The sequence below is a fragment of the Mugil cephalus genome, chromosome 12 (assembly GCF_022458985.1).
Source record: "Mugil cephalus isolate CIBA_MC_2020 chromosome 12, CIBA_Mcephalus_1.1, whole genome shotgun sequence".
In the NCBI taxonomy this organism is placed as follows: domain Eukaryota; kingdom Metazoa; phylum Chordata; class Actinopteri; order Mugiliformes; family Mugilidae; genus Mugil; species Mugil cephalus.
The window spans coordinates 25,238,693-25,263,768 of record NC_061781.1 but is presented as its reverse complement, the minus strand read 5'-3'; the positions used below and the strand labels follow the sequence as shown (position 1 = coordinate 25,263,768).

General features: G+C 40.8%; 3 protein-coding genes across 5 annotated transcripts in view; all 3 read right to left on the bottom strand.

Annotated features, from left to right (window-relative positions):
• The window catches only part of tns1b (tensin 1b), a 160,424-nt gene extending 149,475 nt beyond the window's left edge, over positions 1-10,949 (bottom strand). For 2 of the 3 annotated variants that reach the window (XM_047600628.1, XM_047600631.1), the window contains exon 1: positions 10,605-10,949. In XM_047600628.1, the coding sequence (XP_047456584.1) occupies positions 10,605-10,706 (102 nt within the window). In that variant the 5' untranslated portion in view covers positions 10,707-10,949. The remainder of the gene's footprint in view (positions 1-10,604) is intronic. The other variant, XM_047600640.1, reaches the window with a different exon arrangement.
• A 2,499-nt stretch (positions 10,950-13,448) lies between these two features.
• On the bottom strand, positions 13,449-19,086 carry LOC125018282 (sterol 26-hydroxylase, mitochondrial). Its single transcript, XM_047602091.1, has 9 exons — positions 18,799-19,086; positions 18,291-18,472; positions 16,298-16,497; positions 16,024-16,221; positions 15,291-15,454; positions 14,967-15,133; positions 14,806-14,884; positions 14,488-14,688; positions 13,449-14,050 (listed from the first exon to the last, which is right to left on the bottom strand). Exons 1-9 carry the CDS (start codon positions 19,036-19,038, stop codon positions 13,919-13,921), a joined length of 1,563 nt encoding a protein of 520 aa, XP_047458047.1. The 5' UTR covers positions 19,039-19,086; the 3' UTR covers positions 13,449-13,918.
• Positions 19,087-21,283: 2,197 nt separating this feature from the next.
• On the bottom strand, positions 21,284-25,044 carry LOC125017611 (mitochondrial chaperone BCS1). The gene is made up of 7 exons (XM_047600986.1): positions 24,538-25,044; positions 24,310-24,449; positions 24,040-24,234; positions 23,061-23,124; positions 22,777-22,949; positions 22,483-22,600; positions 21,284-21,594 (listed from the first exon to the last, which is right to left on the bottom strand). The coding sequence occupies exons 1-7, from the start codon at positions 24,855-24,857 to the stop codon at positions 21,342-21,344; spliced, it is 1,263 nt and encodes a 420-aa protein (XP_047456942.1). The 5' UTR covers positions 24,858-25,044; the 3' UTR covers positions 21,284-21,341.
• Between the last annotated feature and the right edge of the window lie 32 nt (positions 25,045-25,076).

The following is a 25,076-nucleotide window of genomic DNA, read 5'->3' as shown; positions in this document are numbered from 1 at the left end:
TTGCAGGGAAAACATATTTAATTTCAAGTTTCAGGTATTTTCTGTCGCAATGAAATCATGGATTTGTCGTAATTACTTCTTTTTCTAAGGTGACTTCTTTGTAAGAGATGGGGGATAAAACCTGAAGTCCTCTCTCTGTTTAAAAAATACATTCCAAAGTTTATCCAAAGCATAAATGGGGATTGCAGTAAACTGCAGTTTGTTTTAGATGGATTCTGTGTGCGCCTCACGTTACCTTCAGAACGCATTCTAGCACAGAGCTAAAAGGTTCAGCAACTCTAACTCTCGTGTTTTAATAATGAAACTAGTTTATGTACAGAGATCTAACCTTAACCTCCTGAGACCCGACGTCCTCACATGGGGACATTAGGTTTTAGGTTCGTTTTTAGACCTGTTGTTCTCTTTTGTCTGCCATCTAGTGGTAGCGAAGTGTCAGTACACCTGTTTATTTATGCTTATTAACTTTTCCAGCTTGATTTGACATGAAAACTTAACTAATTCACTCCAAGTCCTCGTTTGAGGATGTTGGGATTTCATCGTTTCTGTTTTTGCATTAACCTCCTGAGACCCGACGTCCTCTTATGGGGACATTATGTTTCAGGTTTGTGGCAAACTTCTCATTCCTTTTTTCATTTAGACTTGATGTCTAGTCAGTGATAAAAACATGATACAGAGCCTTTCAACAAATTCATTCTGCAGCCAATAACGTGACAAAAGTGCAAAGATATCATCAACTCGTACAGTTTTACTTGTTTAGAATCAGAATCAGATTTATTGGCCATGTATGAATGAACATACAAGGAATTTGACTCCGGTCACTTTGCTCAGTGGTACAAGACAACAGACTTAAATAAGCATAAGAATAAAAGCGTAAAAAAACAGAAAAACCTGGACAACATAACTTTATGACACGTAATAAATTCTGTCAATGGTAACGAGCTATAACTTCGCTTATTAGGAAATACTCGTTTGAGGAGGTTGGGAATTCATTGCATTCTGTCTTAGCACAACTATGTTCATTTTTATACTTTGTTACATATTGGTGACTTTAATTAATAATCTACACGTTGTTTTTTCCAAAAAACTACTTCCTGTTCAAAGATGATGCTTAGTTTTTTCATGGTTCTTAGGTCCAACCAATCCCAGATATTTTGGAGAAATTAAAAGTGCATATCAAACAATATTCAGGTTCCACAAGGTTAAAATAAACTGTTTTATATTTTGTTACACATTTGTGACTTAAACTGTAATATACAGCGAAATAATCCCTGCGTTCACCTCGTTTTTTTCAAAACCTACTTCCAGTTCAAAGATGATGCTTATTTTTTATACTTCTTGGGTCCAAATACCTAAAGATCTTCATCTTATCTCAAAGAAATTAAGATGCATTCCAAACAAATGCTGAGGTCTGAGGAGGTTAGAAGTCGCGCTGATGCATCACACTGATACTGAAACTGCAAAAGGCCATTTATAACATAGTTTATTTATAATTTATAATGTAGGTATCTCTTCCCATACAAATGCAACAGGAGATGCTGCAGAGATAGAAAGTATAAAAAGTCTGCTGTTAAATTCCAGTCATCTGATGTTTCATATATAAATTTATAGCTGTAACATATGAGTGGGAAACACTCGCTAGCAGCTTCAGAATGAGCCGAGCCCTGGCAGCGCCATAAATAAACTCCCAGCCTGCAAACATCATGTAAACGTGAGGCGGTGCGTGTGTAGGATTTCATGCAGCACATGTGTAGCGTTGCATCCAGGAGTGTGATTTAATAAAAGATTCCCGAGCTCGGTGCTCCGGGGGGGAACACACCCGCGCTCATTAACGGGGGATCAGGACAAGAACGTGGAACATGTGCTGATTCTTTATGGAGCCTATCGGGTTTCTCACTCCTGTTCTAACTAATAATAACACTGCACAACAATCCACTGTTGTGTTGCGTTTAAGGCGCGTAGACACACTGAACGTGACTTCAGAAAAGCTACTTCCATCCAAAAGCACAATGATGTTAAAAATAAAAGTCCGTCTGTCTCTGTGGCTCAAACACTTAATGTTAATGTTGATGTTAAATACACATTAAGGAGACATTTTTTTCACAAATTGCAAACGTTTATCTCCTATTTTACTAATTTAGACGTGTTACCCAACAGAATGTGTGTCTGCTACCTTTTATATTACACAAATAAGCAGTAATGTGTGTGTTTGCTGAGTTTTTGTCTATGTCATGTACTGTCATGTTTGTGTGATTGGACGAATTAAGTCTCGTATTTTTCCAATAACAATATTTGAAATAAATAATTAAAAAATACCAAAGAGAAGAGTAATTCACACGTGATTAAATGAAGGGTTTGCTTTTCTTTTTCTGGTTCGGTGACTCCTTTATGTTTTTACACAGCCTCGCCTGTGACAGTGAGGACTCTTTATGTCCTAATTGCCATTACGTCTCCTTCTCTGTCCACTCAGAAACCGCATTCCAGTGCAAATACCTATGAAATTCCTCCGCGGAGGAATGTCGAAGTGTGCAAACCTATCCTTCTAAAAACCAGCGAACAAGCAACAATGATCTGCCTCAGCTTGTTACAAGCACTGATGCAAAATAGAGAGCGAAAAAAAAAGATCTGGGGTCTTTCTTCCTGTCTGTATTCAGAGTAAATGCAGCATGTCAAAGGGGGGATTTATTACGTTCCCAAAGAAAAACATTCTCCCGATGATGAAAACATGATTGGGCGACCTGGGTAGCCCAGCCTAACTTCTGCTCCACTGTCACAGTAATTACCCTCGGAGCCCTGTGGCATCCGACCTCGGTGAAAAAGCCCCCAGGAAAAAAGAGGAGCCACAAATGTAAACAAAAGACACATTTTGAGGGATAAGGGACGCGACCTGGGAGAGCTCAGCTCCCTGTCCATCACTCGGAAGCGTTATGAATGGCTACAAAAGCCCCCAGAGTGAGACTTTGTGGGATTTCAACGTTGCCAAGAGCGAATGCCACGTCGCCCTTGCCAAGTGTTACGGAAAAAGACGAGAAAATCCCCCCCACACGTAGAGAAATATCAACAAAACTGGAGCATAAAGGCCACATTCACGGCCACACAAAGCCGCAGAGGCTGGATGGTAAAGGGCTAAACGGAGAGTATTATGTAGCGCCGATGCCAAAAGGTCTGAGGCTGAGGTTGAAGTAAGCGCTCTGCTTTACATCTCAAGAGAAGCGGCGCGCAACTGTGACTCTGGAGGGAAAATACAGTCGATCTTAATCTATCATTGCGACTGTCAGTCCTACCCACTGTTCATTGCCAAGTGAATTAAAGACACTTTAAGAAGCTTAATGAACGCTTTTTTTGTGCCCATTATCTTCCTGTTCCAGAGGCTTTGTGGGCACCGTTACGCATCGCTGCACCGGTGATGTCTTGAAAGGGTATTTGGAAAAGAAATATCCGCTCATCGGATTCACATTTCCTCCAACGGGGAGGCAATAAAAGTGAAAAGGCATTTGACTTCTGCATTGAATAAACAGCCTGAAATCAGACGATTTCATGCTCCCTGCTTAGGTTTAAGAATCCAGTTTCCTGGAGAGCATATAGAGCTGTTACACGCTAATAAACACAAAGTAGACATTAATGTATTGATGCTGATGCTGAAGTAACTTTTACACTGACGAATGTTTATACTTTAGATCTTCAACGTTTTTCAGGCCAAGGACCCAAAACTGATGGAGAGATTAATGAGAGACCCCCTACCTACTATATGTGTTATATATTAAACTCAGCCTAGTGCTGTTTATAAATAAATAAATAAATATACATTATTATTATCATTTTGCATTCAGTTTTAAGCTTTTATTCCTTTACTAAAATATTCTGGATTCATGTTAATGTATATTTAAAGAAATTTAAATTAATGGAGGGAAATTAAAAAAAAATATATATATATAAAAAATGTCTAATCAATCAAAGATCTTGCGACCCCTTCGTACTTTTAACTTAACCCTTTTTAAATTTTTTGCAATTTTTTTGCAGTTTTTGCAATTTTTTTTACATTTACATTTACATTTTTTACATTTACATACTAACATCGAATATTATTTTTATTATTCTTGACTTTCTTTTAAGTCCTTTGTTTGTAGTTAGGACACATTCTCATGGCTTCAAAAATTCACTCTCTATCTTTCCAACAACAGCGACTTCAATGATGCCTTCCTAAAACTCGTAAATTCAAATTACAACAAAATTTCAGACTTCCGATATCATAGCGTTCACGTTACAGGTTAACTTGGAACAGAAAAAATTAACATTAAAATATGTGCACAACTCAGAGCTCATTTGTTCCCAAGTTGTCTTGAATGCAGCATCAGCTGAGACCCGCCCCCACCTACTTCTGATTGGCTGCTGATGTTAGTTTGGAGGGAAACCTGTGTTACTCTCATTCCGCTGGTAGATGAACTCACTTAACTGAACCTTGAATCTCACAATATCCCATATCAGCGTTTATTTTTTTTTGTTTTATAATCACGATCTAAATCCGGAGATTCAACACGGAGCCGGAATATTTTAAAACCTGCAGGAGACAATACTGGTTAAAAAGCTGGTGAATGGTGAGTGCAGATCAGATAAGTCTTGGCGCACCCCCAGTGATCTCTGGCGCCCCCTTTGGAGGGACGCCGACACCAGGTTGGGAACCACTGCTTTAGCTCATAGATCTCAAAGAACTCTACTTTTATAGACATTAAAATCTGAAACTAGTTTGGGTTCGTAACAGCCTCGTTCCTCAAAGTCTGATGCTTCACACTGAAATAGATTCATTAACTGGACATTATTCAGTTACTATCAGGTTTGTTGGGATGTTGCAAAGTAAGAGAAAAGCAATTATTTGTTAGGGAAACCACATTATTACTGACAGACAGTAACACAACTCGGCCATTTATCTCTGAATGACTCATCACGGGAACAACAGCCCTGTTTGACAAACCTTCCCACCCTGAAATAAAACGCAGAACCACCAGGAAGAGGTTAAATTCCTGTGTGCACGGGCATTAAAGGGTAAAATGACGGGGGTTAACTTGGCCGAGGCATCACAGAACCTCTCCCGGGTCAAGCACACACCGCACACCTCTCCACGGAGGAACACACAGAGAGGGTCTTGTTCTGCGGCCCATGTGCGGGTCAGCGCCGGCAGGTAGGAGTGAAATGATAGGCCTCCCCAGAGACGCAGCACAGAGGACGCACTGTTTCCCACTGCTAAGGCTTCCACTGGAATGCAATATGGGGCGACAGGTAACTTTCAGTTCACCGCATACCTTTATCCAAAATCTCCAACTCCCAGGAAAGGAGAGGAAAGCCCCCGCCTGCCGCCCGACACTCTTATGGGAATTCAGAAGCAGGGGGGATGTCCAGTCGGACTTGATGAGGATTCATCAAGAGTGACGGTCTGATGTGATCATTAGCTGAAACATACTAAGGGCTGTAAAACCGACGTCTGACCTGAACGGGATTTATTACTGGTTTGAAGTGAGTCACTGGTTTGATGAGTGGCTGCTCATTTATGGACACGGCAAATGAAGCCGATTTGATTAAACATGTACCATTAATTAACTTTTTATTTAATGCATAAATAATAATATTAATCTTCTTTCCTTTCCAAACAGTACCTACCAGACCTCACATTTTAGTCGTGGAAGCTGCTAAGAAACGTGAAGTACTTTGCACAAAAGGTTGCAGCTGAATGATAATGCACTAAATGTAAAAAGTAAAATTAATTTACTAAACCACTGCTAGGTGGCTCAGTCCTGGTGGTTAGTACTTGCTAGAAATGTGCAAAACCTAAATATTGGAATAAAAAACTGGTAATGAAAACATGTACATTTAGAAAAACCTCTTGATTATTGCTAAAAAAAAAAGTTTTAAACTCTCATGAGGTGGTTTTTCACGACCAACGATATAAAAGTTTATCACAAAAGTGCAATGAAAACACATTTTTCTCATTTCTCCGTCATTGGCGTCACCAGAGATGATGCAGGGGGTCATGTGACCAGTTCATTTGAAGTCAATCTTCCTCAAAGTGACGAAATTTTAAAAGAATTACGAGATGTCACGTTAAAGATGAGACTTTACAAGAGTTACAGCTCATTTGCCAAACACTTTTCAATGGAAACACGTAAAAAGTGCAATTGCACTTTATCAAAATTTCAGAAATATCACTTTTATTTTGAAAAAAAAAACTGTAATGGAAACGCAGCTAATGATGCCTCACAGCAAAGGACAGACAGACCCTCCAGAGGACAAGTCGCTACAGAAAATGAATGAATAAACTAATGGTGCTTTGTAAAACCGTTCCAGTACAGGAGCTACATGTTTCTGAGTGTTCACCACAACCAAAGGAAAACCTGATGTTTCTCCAGGATGTTAGCGGACCTCACAGAGGCTGAGCTGATGAGCTGCTGACTCTTTTTTACTGATGTCAGCGCTAGTTTGTACATTTAGCAACATGTATCGAGTGTAAATGTGTATGCATTTTAATAGCCAATGACTTTTTGATTTATCTTGACATTTTAAAAGTACTCCACACACACTTACTATACTTTTATCTCATGATTGAAATGATAGTAAACGACATCCCACATGCTCAGCAGCGTGCACAGAAATGGACTTTGCATTGGAGTCATGTTTCCCTCTCTGCAAGGAAAACATTCTTAATATACCTCCTGCCTTGTCTTTAAAATATCTCTTAAGGTGTGTCCTCACCAACTATTACAAGGAGCTGTTTTTACAAGGCAGAGTAATTACACACGGATCTAGATGTGGATTTCCTCGAAACGACTTCTACAAATATAGAAATGTGTTTCCTGCACATACAGAGACAATGGAAAGAGAGAATCTCTCTGACAAATAAGACAAGCATGCATCTGGATTTAATTTATGAAGCACACATTCTATTTTTAAGGTTATTTTATTTGATTTGATTTGACTCTCATTCTTATGTCTGGTTCATATATGCTCTTTGTTATCTTGGGAAGCTTGGATAAAACTATTTCCCTGTGGGGATCAATAAAGTGAACTTGATCTTGACTCTTGAATAAAGTTCCCACCTCTGGATCAGCCGCTCACAACCTGACACCAGGAACTAGATCTGCTATTCTGTTTTATACGGGGTGGCTAAGCTAGCGTTAGCATTAGTGATTCACTGATACAGAACAAGGGAGGCAAAACAAACCAAACTACACACAGCTGCCTAATAAATCACAACTTTTTCACATAATGTGCCAACTGTAGGTTGTACACTAGAATCACAAACAGAGATGTAGGAGTTTTGATTTTTTTATATATATATAAAACATAAAGTTTCTTCATTTTACTCACTATTAATGAGATGTTTCTGGAGAAACTTGCAAGATGCCCTCATATAATAGCGTCGTATTTGCCACAGACTGTGTTTCTTTTCCCACCACAACCGGATGCAAAACACACAACGTGCATTCCTCCTGAATCCTACACAAGAAATCCTCATTTGATTCAAAGTCACGGTTGTGTACTTTGGTTTTAGATGAAGGTTTTACTTTCGGTGCGATTGTTATCACCCTTCACGGATCTGCTCCGTGGGCCTCCCTGAGCGCCACCGACAGGAGAAGCCAAAGTCTCATCTCCTTCATACGTGAAACAAACCACAAGCAGCAGTCGCCCCACACCTGAACACACCTCCGGCACGGTGAAGGAAAAAACAAATGGTATGCAAAAAAAAAAAGAAAGACGTGAGCACACCGTTGGGAAAGATAAATAAACCCCAGACAATGGTGTTCAAAGGAAAAGTACACAACCAAGTTAAAAGCTTTAAAATTAAACTTCCTTTTTAAATTCTGTTCCACTTTTTTCAAGCCTCAAACCGTATGAAACTGACAACTGTTTACATTCAGCATGGCTGACACTTGGCTACTTCACTTGAGTGACTATTTTCAACACTTTAGCACCACTTCATTACTTCAACCACAGCTCTGCTGGCAGCGTCAGGGCATTCATTTCCCACAGCCCTACCCGCCTCAGTGCCAGCTGTTTCTGTCTGCGCCACCAAACAGCTCAGCGTGTGCAGGAAAAGTCATCTGAGACGCTCTAAAAGTGTCTCTGCAGTGTTATTTCCCCACAGCACGGGAATTACACTGATCTGGTTAATATACAGTGTAGTGGATGTACAGACTGTGGTGGGTAAATATCTGGTATCTGTGTATTATCTCGGTTATAAAGGACGTCTACAACCACAGTGATTCTAAAAGTCTTCATGCGCCTGTTGAATGACACGTTTTTGTGATGTAAAGAAACAAAACCAAACTCAATAATGTCAGAACTTTTCCCACCTTTAATGTGACCTGGACATCCTGGACATCTCAGTTGAATGAAAGATGAAATCATGTAGGTCTTAGGGTTTGTTGATACACCTTTTGAATTTTTAACCTTCTTATTGTTTTCACGTTTTCTTTCTTAAGAAACTGCAGGTTATAGGAGTACTTAGTCTTTTATGGTAGGAGTAGGGGTTTGTATTGATATGAACTTCACAATACGATACGTATCACGATACTTGATTCACGATACGATATAATTTCAATATATTTGAATATTCTACATAGTTCACTGCATTCATGTATGCACTGGATCTATGAGTTTAGGTTGTTGCTGTGCAGAAAGATGAAGTTCCTCTTAATTTTGCTAGTAAAAGCCAGAAGGTTTTGTGCCAACACTGACTGGTATTTTGAACGGTTTATAATAGTAGAACAGCCTCTCTGATAAGTTTTCTCCTCATCTTTTTATCAGTTTTGGAGGGATGTCCACTTCTTGGTAATGCCACTATTGTGCCGTATTTTGTCCACTTGATGATGACTGTCTTCACCGTGTTCCATGGTTCCATGGTTCTATGGTTTATCTAATGACCTGAGTAACCTGATACCTTTTATCACTGAGATCCCTCTGATGCTTGGGAAGCTCTGTGGATCATGGCTCCTGTTGTAAGATGTGACTAATTAAAGGTGGAAAAAGTTCTAAAATCATTGATTTTGGTCTTGTTTGTTACATCACAAAAAGATGGCATTATATCCACTGTAGTTAACATTTAGCAGCACATCAGGTGGGCTGTCGTGGCAATAGGGAACCGCAAAGACGAACAACGAACAACATGGATAAGAAAAACACAACTATGTTCAGGGAAAAACATACAACACATAAAAACACAAAGATGAAAAAAACTGTCAAATATGATATAACTACCGCCTACATCATGTTGTATAAACCCCGCCTGATCTCCCACCAGTCAGCTGTAAAACCTTTACAACACAAGTGCAGGTGGCTTGATCCTCACTTCTGGTTCCACAAATACAGACTTTATAAAAGAAAATTTAAAAAAAAGTGTGGAGAAGGAACCGAGCCTGAGCACTAACAAGTCCAGGATCACAGTGTTCCACTTAATTGAGAAAACACTGTTACATAACTTCCACTTCATACATTTGGAACAAGATGGATTGTGTTGATGAGGGGTAACTTTAGTTCATCTGTTGGGGAACGTAACACAGAAAAGGTTCCTGAACGCAGGCCGAAGGAAAGAGGCACAAATCCAAAAGGGACTGATCTTTGAAGTAACTAGAGCATCCTCAGAAGAAAAGCTGCGTCAGATTATGTCCAATCTGCTCCGTGTCTGATGACTTCAACCCTGTTACAGTCTTCAAAGAGTGATGCACACCATTTAAAATCTATTAAACACTGAGTGCATCATAAGCAGTAAAGCCAACGTAATATTAACGGTGATACTTCACGATTACTTTCAAACAACTGTCACCAAACAAACTCTCATTACAGCCAAAATCTGCCATCATGTCTGTTCTTGAAGAGTCCACAGAACGTTTTGATCTCTCTACAGTGTTGTGTTGTGCAGACGGCTTAAAGCAGTTGTTGAAATAAGAGCGATATGTAGAACTGATGCAGATGTTTGTGAAAAAGCACAGGACACAAATGAGACCTTCAGGCTACATGTTACAACTTACACTGTGCAAAACCTAGAGATCCACCAGCAGCGGGTAAGAGGAAGGAGGAAACGGTAAATTATTTCCATTACATCAGCACAGGTAGATCCTTTGATCCATGCTTTTGTCGTAAACTGCAAGCATGACTGAACTTGGACTTCTTAGAGCTGCCCTTCATTAGAGTGAATGGTTTACCCCGGTCACTCACACAAACATGTGCTTGAATGGCTGCACAGTGTAGCAGGATTGATGTCTCTGGTATTGTTTTTTTTTTTTTTTTTTTTTTTTTTTTTTAACGTGCACTGGTTTTATACTGCTCTGTGTTTACTCACTGACTTATTATTGTCGAGAGGTGTTTCAGTTAAGTGGAAGCAAAGGTCGAAAATTCTTATCTGATGTCCGACACAAACACAGTCAGCTGGCTTCTAAGTGGTGCACACATGTATGTATATGTGCAAACACTCCAGTCCAATCTGCATTTTAAAACAACCCTCCAAAACACATTTCCGCAAAAAAAACAATTTTTAAAAACTCTTTAGCCACATTTGACGCCCACTCGCGTCTGCACGCATTCGCCAGCCGCGCGTAAACTCCTGCGTTGACTTGTCCTACCTTTTTCAGGCTCCCTTTCTTCTTCTCCTCCTCCTCATGTTGGTCCAGGGGCATTAGCAGAAAATCCTCTTCACAGCAGATGAAGCTCACCGTGCATCCCATCCGAGCAAAGCCAGAGCGCCCACGTCCAGACCCATTCACAGCGCTGCCAGCTCCAGGTCCGCTCCTTCCACGCAGCAGTTAGGACTTCATACCGGGGAAACACGCCACGGGGCTGGCATCACATCATCGCGCTGTCAGTCGGTCGTCAGAATATATATATTTTCATGCGCAGAGCTGAAGCGACTCCGCACTGCACAGACACTGTGGAGGACAAACAGGTAGCCTGCAGCCTTTTACAGAGAAGGTGTTTCCCTCTCACACTAACTCCCTCCCTCCTCCCTTCCACTCAAGAAGCAGAGGCCACTCAATGTTTAATACCCTGCACACATGCAACACAATATATGTTCTATTTTAGACTGTAAAGGAAAACACGACGCGTATCTTCTGTGTTTTTTAATATTCCCCAGATCAACATGAGCTCCAGTTCCAGCTGCTTCTCCAAACATTTAACCTCCTGAGACCCCGTGTCCTCATATTGGGACATTGAGTTTTAGGTTTGTTCTTATTCTGCTTCATTTAAACTTGTATCGTCTTAAGTAGATACTAGTCGGTGTAAAAATATGACTCATTCTGCAGCCGATCACGTAACAAAAGTGGACAAGGTTCAAAACCTCATCAAATTTTACAATTGAAACTTGCTTTTTTACGCTTATTTAGTTTTCTAGTTTAATATAACACCCAAATTCTATCAGTGTTAACGAGTTATAACTTCACTAATTTTTAAGTGCTCCACTGAAGACGTTTCATTATTTGCAGTTCTGTCTTTGCACAGCCAAGTTCAGACACGAAAATTAACAGTTTTATGTTTTGTTATATATATTGGTGGCTTCATTATAGTATTGAGTGAAATAATCCACACGTGAGGACATCATTTCTTCCAAAAACTACTTCCTGTAGTTTTTATAGTTCTTGGTACCTGCTAATCCCAAACAAAGACAAATCAGGTCTCAGGAGATTAAATGAAGGTGTGTCAATGTGGAGGGATCCAATGGTTTTATTAGTATGTGTGTAATTAGGTCTCCCCCTGCTGGGATATGGAGGAACATATACGACTGTGCCTTGATTAAATATTTTTTTAATTCTGTTTAAAACCAGCAACCTCATAACTATCAACAACCAGTCAACAAATTGGCTTTCGTGCACTGATGAAACACTTGCAAGGAGGAGACACAACAAACTCCTCCAGTTTAAATTCCATTTCCATGAGCAACTACAAACAGCCAGAGCAGAAACAAAACTACAGACCCACGCAGCCTCCCAACCACTGCAAAGTTATACAAAAAAAAAGACACTTACAGAGCTGCAATGATGTGTCTACCAAGGTTATCAAAACCACAACAGTAGCCCACATTACTAGGTCTGGAAGGGACCTAGAACTAGAGAAGTGAACCATGAGCCCCCAAATTATGTTACGACCACTTTGACTGGCTCACAACAAAGTGATTGAACACAAGCAGAAATTGCTTTAAACTGTAATTTATTAAGATTAAACAACTTAAGAAATCAAGATGGGTCAGTTAAATAAACTAAACAAAGAAGAAGACGGCCCTTAAAGGACCGTAGGACCCTAAACACACCAAACTGAACCCTACTCAGAAATATGAGACTACTGAACCCACGCATGGAACAATAGTAGTAGTTACACTGACATTATTCTTTCTCATATGACTTTATTAAACACATTCTGTGGAGCAGAGGGCGCTCTTGGTCTAGTTTTCATGGGTGGTTCTTGGAATCTTCTGGATGATATTAAATGACCTGAACCTCCTGAGGAAACAGAGACGGCTCTGACCTTTTTTGCATCCTGAATCTACGATGTAGTTAACTTAAAGGTGTGAACCACCTCTACACACTCCCTGTAGATACAATCTGATCTGATCTGATCAATCTGATCTCATACATATTGAGAAAGCAAGAAGGAAACAAGGAAGCAAAGAAACACGAATTAATTAGCATGTATTGTCATTGAAAACAAGGAGTAAACGCAACCACAAGCACAGCACTGACTAAGACCATAATGAACATTAAATATATTTTACACAGAGTTGTCATCACCTGTGGTCTGTCTATATGGAAATCCAAAATCCAGTTACAGGTGGACATTGGTTGGTGTTCAGATACATCATCCACTCACCTGTTAGGGTGGAAAGTGTTTGTGGACTGAAGAATCAGCTCTTTGAAGCACTTCATCACGACTGATGTGAGTGAGTGAGAGAACATTTCAGTGTTCTGGCGCTGGTACAATAACTGAAGTCTTGAAGGATTGTGAACTCTCCGGCTGTTCAGCACAGACCTTCAGGACTCTAGGAGACACTCCGTCAGGCCCTCATTAATAAATTAATTTTACATTTTAGATGCCATTAAAGCCTATGATTCAAACTAATGCTGCTAATCTCCATGATCAACTGTCACTTGTTGCCGCTCAGTGGCCGTAACCATGGAAACCTCAGCTTCCTGTGACGTCACCTTCATACTCTCTATTGAACCAATTAATCAATTAACCGTGGACTAAACTTACCTGTTAACAGAGAACCACTGCAGGAGACTTTCTTCAAGGTGAACAGAAGCACGTTCGATGGATCTGATGCCTTTTGTTTAATATTCATGACACTTGTCACTGTCTTCTTTTATTTTCTTTTAACACCTTGGATTCAGTCACATTCAGATAAAGTCTTCTATGGAAAACATGTGCACAATTTAAATGAAAGAGCAACTCTAAAATAAGCAGGCGGGTGAGTCCTATTTGCTGAAGGAAGCTTTCTTCATTCAAGTCTGTGGAATCACTGTAGAATTTACACAGATTACAATTTATTATTTACAAAATATTACTTCACTCTTGATTGTGAATCTGGATCCTTAAAGCTCAGACGTCAAGCTGCCCTCAGTTTATTGAACTTCAAAGACAATTTTAATGGTAAAAATATATAAAATATATAAAATATATAATATATATATATATATATAATCCTGTTATAGTGTTAATCCTGTTATAGTGTTATAGGAGTAGTTTATAAATCGCTTTAAAATGCTGGAAACAAGTCCTCATGTAGACTGATGATTACTTCTTAAGACGACTATATGTCAAAGCTTAAACACGTGCATTTTATATTTACATTTGTTATTAGAAGGGTTTCAAATGTGTTCCTCGCATAATAATGAGGAATTCATCACAAAAAAAGACACTTTTTTTTTTCTTCATATCCAACATCTGCTCATGTCGTGGTTTTACTTCTTCTGTCCACGAAGTGCAGGTTGAGTTGTTTGTCCGGAACAAGAACGGTGCGGTTGAGGCCTTTCAGTTCTCCCATCGCGGGGTCTGGTTTTACTTCAAACTGCCTGATGAGCTGAAATAAAGTGAAACGTCGAGATACTTTACTGTGCTACTACAGCAGATTTGTGTTGTAGTTATAGGTCATGTTCAGAGTTATTATATGATCTGTCCTTCTATGCTGATTGATTCTGAGCTGAAGTGGCAATAACAGACAATAAAGTTGGATTAAAAGTTAAAATATGCCACAGTGCTCAGCCTACGGCTCCAGCACAGGATCAGGAAAACACGGAGGAAACTCCACCGTTTCCCCAGTGAACAACAATGGAGAAAGTTATTTGAGTTGGACAGACTCTCTCTAATATGCGGCTCTGATCGTGTTACTGGTCTGCTCGATTTTGGGGCTCAGCAAACTATCTTAAATGTCAAAACAAAACTATTCACTTATTCACCCTCCAAACAACACACAAATAACTGCATATTCAGATGTGTTTCCGCCGACTCGTCACTTACATGAAACAGAGCCAAATACATCTCAAGCTCAGCGATCCGTCGACCAACACAGCCTCTCACTCCGAAGCCAAACGGGATGGAACCAAAAGGGTTTGGCCTCTCGCGTCCGTCCCGGAGCCATCGCTCTGGCTTAAACGAGAAGGACTCTGGGAATGTGTCCTCGTCGTGGCTGATGGCGTAGTGGCAGAATACGAAAGCGGTCTGGAGAAACAACAGCCACAAGAGGAAAAAGGTGAAATTCTGACCCAATTTGAAACACTGATGTAGTGTAGTTGATGTTTTTTATGTTTCTGAAGAAAATCAAGGAAACAAACCCACATTCTTTGGAAACTGACATCCACCAATAGCAACACTCTCTGCTATGACGCGTGCATTCAGAGGAACCACAGGATGCATCCTGCAAGACAAGAGTCATTATTGCCTCATGCAGGAGAAAATAAAGATATGATAATTTTTCCTGAACCTTTTAAATCACTCACCTGAGCGTTTCCTTGATGACAGCTCTTAAAAACGGCATTTTAGTGACCTCTGCAGCTGTGGGGATCCGGTCTCCTGGTACGGACGTAGACACTTCTTTGTAAAGTCTGTCCTGGATGTCAGGGTGCTTGGACAGCTGGTACAGAGCCCATGTGAGGGTGTTGGAGGTCTTGACAGTAAAGAAACATCAAAAAGTCAACAGGCAGAGAAATACTAATTAATATGCATTTATATGCTACATCATTTAATAAATCAGACATAGCACGAGGCTAGGAGGAGTTTATGTTTGCAGTCTTTAGTGAGTATTAGTAAATTAATTCATCTACCGTGTCTACTCCAGCTAGAAGAAGCTCGGTGATGCTGCCGTACACGTCTTTAGTGCTCATCTGAGTGTTAGCGAGGAGGTACGTCAGGTACTCGCCCTCTACTTCCTGCTCGTTGTTCACGCGTTCCTGAATGATCTCCAACTTCTTGTCAATCAGCTCCTTCGCTAAGACAAGAGCAGAGATGGAAGAAGCACCATCATTATTGTTATTATTATTATTTGGTTTTAACATTTGTTTATTGATTTTTCTTTTCCAAAAAAAACGCTGAAACGCTACAAAGATAGAAACACCCAAAAACATACACACAATACAGCTTGATGTCAGGTTCCTTAGTCCGATGGAGGCGAAATCAACATTCCTCCAACATAAAGCTAATGAACATCTGGCCTGGACCATTTTCTTTTCCTTACTTGATAATGCACAATTTTGAGTAGAAAGAGTTTCTAAAGTGGACATGTCACGTTGCTGTAATGAATTATTTAAGCTTGATCTAATGAAGCTTCTCTCTTGTAAATATTTGAAAAAGTGAGATCATATCTCAGCCTTCAGTCCTCAAAGGATAACAGCTAGTTACCATCAACAAATAGGGCACCTAGTTCGGTTAAACCTTTTTCAAACCACCTCCTAAATCCCCAGGTCCGTCGTTGCAGCTCTGAAACACTCATTACCCCAGACTGGGATGGGAAGCATTTTTATTAGTGCTCACAAACTTCTTCACTGAAAGGTCTCTCACCAAAGTTGAAGATGCCCTCCCAGCCGGCGATGTACCGGCCCCAGTAAGGCATCAGGTTGCGGCTCCACTTGGGACTTATCATCACCGCCATGCTGTTGGAGAACATCTGGGCGATGGAGTCGATGAAATCTTGAGTGCCAGCGGGGATTTCCTCCTCCAGACACCCGAGCCTCGTCTCAAACAATATGGAGGCGATGCCTGTGTGGCAAAGGTGCAGGATTAGGATGAGAAATGAAGAATGACCGTCTGGAAAAAACGTGTTTTAAGTGTGTACCCTCTAGTGAAAAGAGATAAAGCTCATTGGCCAAGTTGGTCACAAAGTCTCCTGTAGGGCTGCGCTGGCGCATGTGGGTGATCTTCTCGATGAAGTCCATCACCACATTGTTGATTATCCCACCGTACTGGAAGGCGTCCTTCGGGTGGAGCATGCGCTTGTTCAGCACCGTCCTCAAGTTGTACCACTTCTCCCCCTCCCTAGGAGCAGAAACAGCTTTGCAGTGAGGATTGTAAACATGTGAGATCAGCTTAATGCTATTGAGAGTTTTATCCAGTGATGAAATAACACGAAGAAACATGATACACGACAGGACAGTTCTCCTGCAGAATGTTTTCTTCTGGTCAACATAGAAGGACCGCACATAAAACACAACCCGCATGAGGGGGTAGCCAACCAGGGAAAGAGAGTTTTCCTATTTAAACCTCAACTTCCCACTAGTTCCTCAGAACTGAAAACGCTTCTCAGATGAGTGGTGAAATAAGTCCAGCTGCTTTTATCAAACGTAAATAAACCATGACCTGGATGACTGAGAATCTTCAAGATCATTATTATTAGTTTATTGAATTGGGACAATTGGGACTTAGCACAAATGGGAATTTTCAGTCCCAAGGCAGCTACACAACACAGACAGAGAAGACTTGTACACAACCATCATACAATAGACAATAACAGAACCAGACACAATTAGACAATGTCAAAACACATCAAATAAGACCCAGACAGACAATATTAGGACAAAATAGAGTTGTATCAGATTAAGAAAACTATTTAGGCCATGTAAGAAGATGTGTGATGTGTTCCTGTCACAGATCAGATCAGGCCTTGGATTCATTTTATTCCAGTTTCCACGGTGGTTTTGATTTCCATGTGTTTCATAAAAGAAACATTGGTGGTGTTGAGCTCTTTGCTTAGAATAATAATGTGACTTCTGACTCTTTCACTTTGGTTTGACAGAACTTAGATAGTTCCTGATACTGTGATTTTTAATCATCAAATTCCTGCTGAAACAGTCATATTTATAACAGGTGATCAGTGGCTGCAAGTTGATTTGATTTTGCTTCAGTGGAAGAAATCTGCTCCCGTTTTTATTGTTTGTTGTGTGCAGTGGTGTCTTTGCTTGTGACTAACACCCAGTCCCTGTTGGTGTATGAACACCAGGCGCTCGACATCCAAGACTCATTCAGAAAGTTTGATTTGCATTTGATTTGCACATCAAGCAGGCAACAAAGTCCCTTTTTCATTTTATTAATATTGCAAAGATCCGATCGATCCTGTCGTTAAAGGAGGTTGACGTCCTTATTCACTCTGATGTGACCTCTCGACTCCGTTACTGCAAATAAAACTTTTTAAAGCCTGCAGATGGTGCAGAAAGCTGCAGGTGGTAAATATGAGCACATCACTCCTGTGTTGGCCTCTGTTCTCTGGCTCTCGTCAGGTTAGGCCTGATTTCAAGGTGCTTCTGCCAACCTTTAAAATTGAGAATGTCACTGCACCATCTTATTTGAATGAACTTGTGACCTTTTATGCACTTTCTCATGCACTTCACATATTATGGAACAGTCTTCCAAGTATGTTCTGCTTCTTATGAGACTTGACGTGTTGTTTAATTGTATAAACTGTTTTATTTGTGTCTTTGCTGCTTTAGTTTTATATCTGACTACTTGTTTTAACTTTTCATTGAAAGCTCTTTATGAATAAAACTATTATTATCATTAACTACAGACGTAGACACAGAGCTTTTTTTATGTATTTAAGTTTACATGATTATGTTTTGGTGTAAGTCACTGCAGATAAATAATTTACAGCTTTAAAAAATACTTTTTGTATTACATACAAAAAAGGCATTGTTCCAATCTCTTTTGTAGCAGCATGTCAGATTCAATCCACTCCACTCACATGACAGAACTATTTCCTGGAAAGTGCTTATGCAAGTGTTAGAGCGCAAGCGTCAGAGGTAAGTGGAGCATGTCACAGTGGTTGGTGATCTTACTCTGTGAAAGGCCCGTAGCCGAAGTCTTTCATGTCGCGGTACTCTTTCCACAGGGACATGTCTCCTCTGCAGGGAAACTTCTCGTCCTTCCTTATGACTTCCTCCAGTAGTTTTGGGGTGTTCACGGAGACGCCCTTAAAGGCGTCTCTGTACATGGGCCCGTATCGCTGCTTGTCGTAGATCTGGAGGTAGATTAGTTTGAAAGCAGCAAAAAAACAAACAAAAAAAGAAGTTGCCCAACTGAAAAGAAGTAAGGGGATATCACAGGATGTGCAACTTAATGCGTTTCACCTTACAAAGGTTACATGAGACCGTGAGCCGTCTACTGGAGGTTACAGTGTAAACAAACCAAGCAGCCTGGTGTTTTCTCACACACATAAATTAGCAGACGTGTCTACACGTTGGCCCAGTAAAATACGCAGTCATATTTATAGTCTGGGATTTGAGGAGTTCATGGTGTAGTAAACATGCAGCACTTCTGAGTGCAGACTGAAACTGGCTGACGTACCTGAAGCTCGTGCATACGGTTGTAAAAGCCCTGAAACACCAGTCTGTAAAGCATCTCCAAGAAAGTGACATGTGGGAGGTCGTCCACCGTCCGAGGCTTGTCCTGCACGGCGGAGAGGTCTTCTGGGGCCGAGGAGGCCCGTCCGACCCCCCGCCTGCAGACCAGGGCCACAGCACCGGGGCCAGGCTGCAGCCAGCTGCCAGTCCGTGGGATCAGTTTCTGAGTCAGCCATGTAGCCATGCTAAGAGTAGAATAGGAAATGCACAGGTTCCTGTTACATCCAAGAGGGACTAGAAGAGGGGGGAGGAGCCACAGAATGTTCCATGGGCTGGTTAACCCTTCCAGCATGATACAGAAATAAAACCATAACAGAAAGTTATGTGAGTCTTATCAGAAAGTCTCTTTGCAGCGAAGGAAGCTGAAAACTAAAGTTTCCACAACATTTGTGATTCGATGCATGTGAGGTCAAGTGAGGTCAAGGCTTCCGGATTCACTTTACTCTGTTTACTATTTCCACCTCCTCCAAGTCTGCGTGGGACAATTAAGAGCAGGCCTTTTTAACCACTTCTGATAGTCAGTGGTGAGCTCCTCTTTCAATCTGCAGATCTCACAGTAACACACTGACAAATCTGAGGCACATGGAAGGAGACCTCTGCCTCACACTTACAGCAGGAGTTGAAGACACATTTTAAGACCCGCTTTGTTGATTTTAATATTGTGCAAGTTCTGAACTTCACATGAAGTGGTGATGATGTTGTAATCTCCTGGAAAGGCTGCTTAACATACCGAGCATGGACTCATTTTACTTGTCTTTTTTCATTATCAACAATAAGATTGTGTATGTTAATTTTACCTTCTTTTCTTTTGATTGTCATGCTTCTTAATGTATGTTTTCTGTTGGATGTCGTAAAAAAAAAAAAAAAAAAAGTTCAGTAACGTTTGAGTCAGAAAAAAAATATTGTGCAAGACCCAAAGAGCCCATGTGTCCTCCACAAGAAAGATTAATTAGTCATGAGGGACTGGACAAACAACATTCTGTGAAGTGGAATGTGTTTAGATTTCATTGGTCATTACTGAAGAACTGAAGAGAGACAAAAAGTCGTTTAGGCTGTTTCACACAGAGTCAAATTTAAATCAAACGTTTCTCTACATAGTTCATTTTGAAGCTTGTGACGACATATGAAGTCTGTCTAACGTTCGACCTCAGTTTGTCTTTAAGTCTGATCCTTAATGGTTCTGTTCCACCTGAACCTGCTTTCATCAGATCACAGCAGTTTGTTCTTTCTTAATCTGATTTGTAAACTATGCTGTGACACAACCTGATCTCTGATAGTGGATTTGCACTGTGCATTGAATTGTTGTTGTTTTTTGTTTGTGTGTATTTGTGTCTCTTTGTGTCCTATGGCTGTATGTGTGTGGTCTCTTGAATCTGTCCACCTGAATCAGCTTCATCTCGTTTTCCCCCCAAGGTTTAAATACTAATATGTTATATACCTGTTTGCAATTCAATACTTTTTGTTATAATCCAATTAATTTTGTTGGAATTGATTACTTTTTGTATACATGCCAATAGTATATATATATTTTTTAATCTTATTATTTATCTTTTAGACAGTTCACTCTTTAGTCTTGTTACTTTTCTGCACTATGTTGCTGTTGCAAACAGCAACTTCAACATCAGCCTAATCTCTTATCATTTCTCTTCCATTACTAACCGCTGTGTCTCCCTCCCTTCCCCTCCACTGTCCTGTGGTCTGAAGCGCTGGTCTCATTAACATGTCCAGTCTTCATGTCCTCCTCCAGTTGTCTACTCCTACCTGGATGAACAATTTTCCAGCCTGCCCATGATTCCTGTTATACTCACAAACTGTCACATGAGATCATCAGCTATTATTTCCTTCAGCTCGATGAATGTATCTATGACAGGAGTTTGTTTATCCGGTTGGTCTTAGTCAGATGGTTCCTCCTTTTTAGCTTAAGGTTCTGCTCATCTTGTTAAAAGAGTTAAGAGAAATGTTTGTCCTTTTCCACTGCCGCCCCCAGGCTGCTCTGGACGTTTCAGACCAGTTTTTGTAAAGAATCTTGAGACAATTTGTATTGTTATTGACGTTATATGAATAAAATTGAAAAGGCTTTGGTCAGTAATGTTTCTCATACAGAGGCCAGCGTGTGCATGCAGTCAGGTATGTGATATCAACTCAGGAAGAGTCGCCTTGTGACCAGAGATGTCAACTTCAATTGGAATTTATTTGAATTACTCACCTTATATATATATTCATATATTATTAGAAGCTCAAGATGTTCACGTGTTATTCATTTACTTCTCATTTGTGACAATGGCTTGGTCCTTTGAGACCAATCAAATGCGGATGCAGTGAAACTTGTCAGGACAGAAGCTGTTCATTCCAGTACCGAGTATAAACCTTTAGTTCCACATCATGGAAAACCTGCAAACCTCCAGCTAGAAATGTAAAAACAATGTAACTCGTGTTCTCGTATTTCTCTTTATTAAGTGGCCGCTCTCCAAGCCGCTTCTCGTCCCTTCATCCTTTCATCTGTTCAACATTGTCTATGGAAGCTGCAGGGTCCGTTTTGTGCAGCAGAAAGTGTCCTTGCACCTGAGCAGCGCTGATTTCAGAGCTGACCGCCAGGGCGCGCTCTGCAAACCGCTCTCCTTCAGAGGCAGGTTGTTCTGGGTAGAACCGCTGGAACATCTGTGTGAGCTGCCACTGGCTGCAGAACCCGATGTACTGCTTCAGGTCGACGCGGCCGGGTCGAATCAGGGCAGCGTCCAACCTGTGAGCAGAGTTACAGACGAGACTGGAAGTCAGGAAACATGGTGATGCCTTTCAGTCGGTACTAGTGAATAGTGAACTTTAATAGTGCAGATATTTGTTTAAATATTCTGCATTCATTTTTAGCTCCACTTTGGTCTCCGTTAACATGTTACAGCACCAGGTTTATGTGGAGCTGGTTGTGAGTATGAGACTAGTGTCTGAAGGCTGGAAAATCAAAGCAAGTTCCTAATATAGAAAAAAAAAGAATCTCAGAACCTTTGGAAAAGTTGGTTGATAATTCACTGTGGATTCATCAGTATTGTCAGATAAGGCGGTTTTGAATTTTATTTAATTAGTTTGGTTTGAGATGATTTTTCTAACATTTTAAATCTGATTTAAAACAAAATCAAAGTTAATTTATTTTTCCTCCAAATAAGGTGTTTGTGTGAGAGCACTGAATATGAACTTCTTGTTCCTCTTTCTAACGAGTAAAGAAGCTGCATCTGTCAATCAGATGAATAATACATGATGTCATCGTCACCAGCCACAACATTATGACCACTGACAGGAGAAGCAAATACCATAAATACCATTTAAACCATATTGTGACACACACACACACACACACACACAAACAACACTCAACACCCTCAGAAGGCCCATGTCTATTCTCTGACCAGTCACCACAAGGGAGACCTGCACAATATTCAAGGACTTAAAGGTTTTTATTTGTCTTTCACAACCACAGAGAAGCCTGAGATGGAACGAAATCATGCACTCCTGCTTCCCTAATAAACTAAGTCCAGACTAGAAACATAAGTTGAGAACATGCCGATAATATAACTGCTCTGCTGTTTGACCATTTCAGCTGCGGATGCACCAGTTTGTAGCTAAACAGTGAACTTACCGGTCTATGTAGTTGGTGGTCATGAAAACTATTCTGGCCTCAGACGAAGCGACGCCATCAAGAGAGTTAAGGAGCCCACTGAAGGTCAGTCGTCCCATTCCCTGGAACGCCAGAGGGTCTGAGAGGTAAACAGAACAAAGTCAGAGCTTTAATGCTTCACAATAGAATTTCAGACTCTTCTAAAGCCCAGACTTTGGCTGATGCGTGTAGTGTGTGTTGATTTCAAACTGACAGAACAATAACAGCTGCAGTTAGTTTTTCAGCCTAAACCTGATAATCCTGCGTTTCACTCACTCTCGGTGGGAAGCAGATCTCTGCTCACAAAAGCTGAATCCACGTCCTCCAGCAGGATGATGCTCTGCTGCGGGGCCACGCTCAGGAGGTGGTTCAGGCGGTCGTCCGAAAGCGTCTTGTCGCTCAGACTCATCAGACAGATGCTGTAGCCCAGCTCACCTGCCAAGGCCGTGCTGGATACAACGAGTTACAAAAACATACATGAACTTGCACACACAAACATATTATGGGAGTTACAGTTAAGCCGCCTGTAAAGACGGATCCAAAATGAACAGCACACTCACATGAAGCTGCTCTTTCCACATCCTGGGGGACCATAGAGCAAATATCCTCTTCTGTAGGGAATACCTGCATGAAGAGTCGTTCATCAAACCACAGATAAAGTCTTCCACAAACAAACAGCCAAACTGTTTTATGGTGAATTCTTCTCTCTATCGTAAACCACTTAGATAAGGAAATGTCTAAAATACCATATTTTTTCCAGACCCTAACTTTTACAGAGGCTTCTCTGTAAAAAATTAATAAATCAAATTCATGGCACTTGAGTTAATAGTTGTGTATCATGTAAATGAATTATGGAATTAACTGTTTGTTTTCATTATTCTGAATATATATGTGGTTTTGTCACTAAATAATTTCTAGAAGATTATAGCGCAATTTCTTTTTATTGTTAAGTTGCAGTTGCACTACCCTGCATTCTTAAACATCAAATAAGTATTCAAATAGTTTAGTTACTTGTTAAAAAGTCATACAAATATAAATTAATAAATCATAAGTTGATAACTTGAAAACATGAATATGTTTCCATACACTAGTTTTCATTTTCCACACTTTTCCAGACCTGGACATTTATTAAATGAGAAGTCCATACTTTTCCATACTTGCGTAGGAACCCTGATCTGCTTTCAGGACAATGTTCTTCACTTGTCTGTTGTTAAGGGGCTTTGTTTCCCGTGGAAAGCGCACCGAGATCATGCAGCACAGGTTTTTCCTTTTTGCAGATTCATAATAAAATAGTTTGACTAAATACCCTGAACCTGTCAAACGTTATGTGTGTAGTAGAGATTAAAGTGAGTGCAAAGAAGGTGCATCGCAATATTGGCTCTGGTTTGAAGGTACGTTCTACTTCATATAGATTTGTGTATTCAGGTGAATGCAGGAGACTCCATAAGTGACACTAAAAATGATATAACTGAGGAACGTGACAGTGAATCACCTGGAATCACCTGAATGAAGAAAGCTGCACTCCTGGTCATGATTTACCTCTGTCCGTGTACCACTTGGGGTTTCCTATGAAGTCCTTCACATCGTCTACGAGCCTTTCGCCCACACCAGCCTCCAGCACCACGGAGCTGAGGGGCCTGCGTCGCCGTGGAAACCCGAAGGGCCTCCACTCGGCGCCCATGGCCGTGTACATCACTGTCCTCCCTTCCTCCTGCTTCAGAGCCAGTTCTCTCGCTGCAAAACACGACGACCAGTTAAACATACTGCAGCGTTCACATGGCGAGACTGCGACCAGATGTTAACCTGTACCTTCTTGTAAGATATTAAAGAATAATTGTTTGTCTCGGCCTAAAGTAGTGAACGTCACTGACTCCCATGGAACTCCGGTGTGTAGATCCACCATCTGCTTCTCCCTGGTCCGCTCCACCCTAATCCACTTGTTCCCATACCTGCAGACCACAGTGGGAAAAGTTGTACTAACAACAAAGAATGTGCAGATTGATTTTAAAGAGGGCGTATTCAGAGCATCCTTCTGACCAGATGATGTGGTTCCCAGGGCTCGGGTGGAAGTCAAAATGCGTGTGAACCCGTCCGCTCTCGTGAGCCAGGTAGGACGTCTCCACGCTCAGGTGCTGCGTGTGCTTGGCGTTCCTGGTGATCCAGCTCAGGAGCCAGTGGTAGCTCTTGTCCCTGCTGGGGACCTCCAGAGTGATCATGTAGTGCCTTCGGAAGAAGATCATTCCCACCTGGGCGCCTTTTCTGGCCACAGCCAACGCGGTCCCGACCCCGACCAGACCGAAACCAGCCCCAAAGTACGGGTTGTCCTTCAGACTGTCCAGAAAGTCTGACAGGGGCATGGTGATGACTTGGCTCTATAAACTCTATCTATATATTAACAGTGAAGGAGCACGGACCAAATCATCATACAATCACTAAAATAATTATTATTCCACTCACTTACTTCCTCTATAAAATCACACGGTTACCACGGAAAACTCCGCGCATTCCGGTTTACAAATCCCTTTAAATGAAGCTATTTAACAACCTAAAAAAACCCCATGTGTCAAAATAATTAC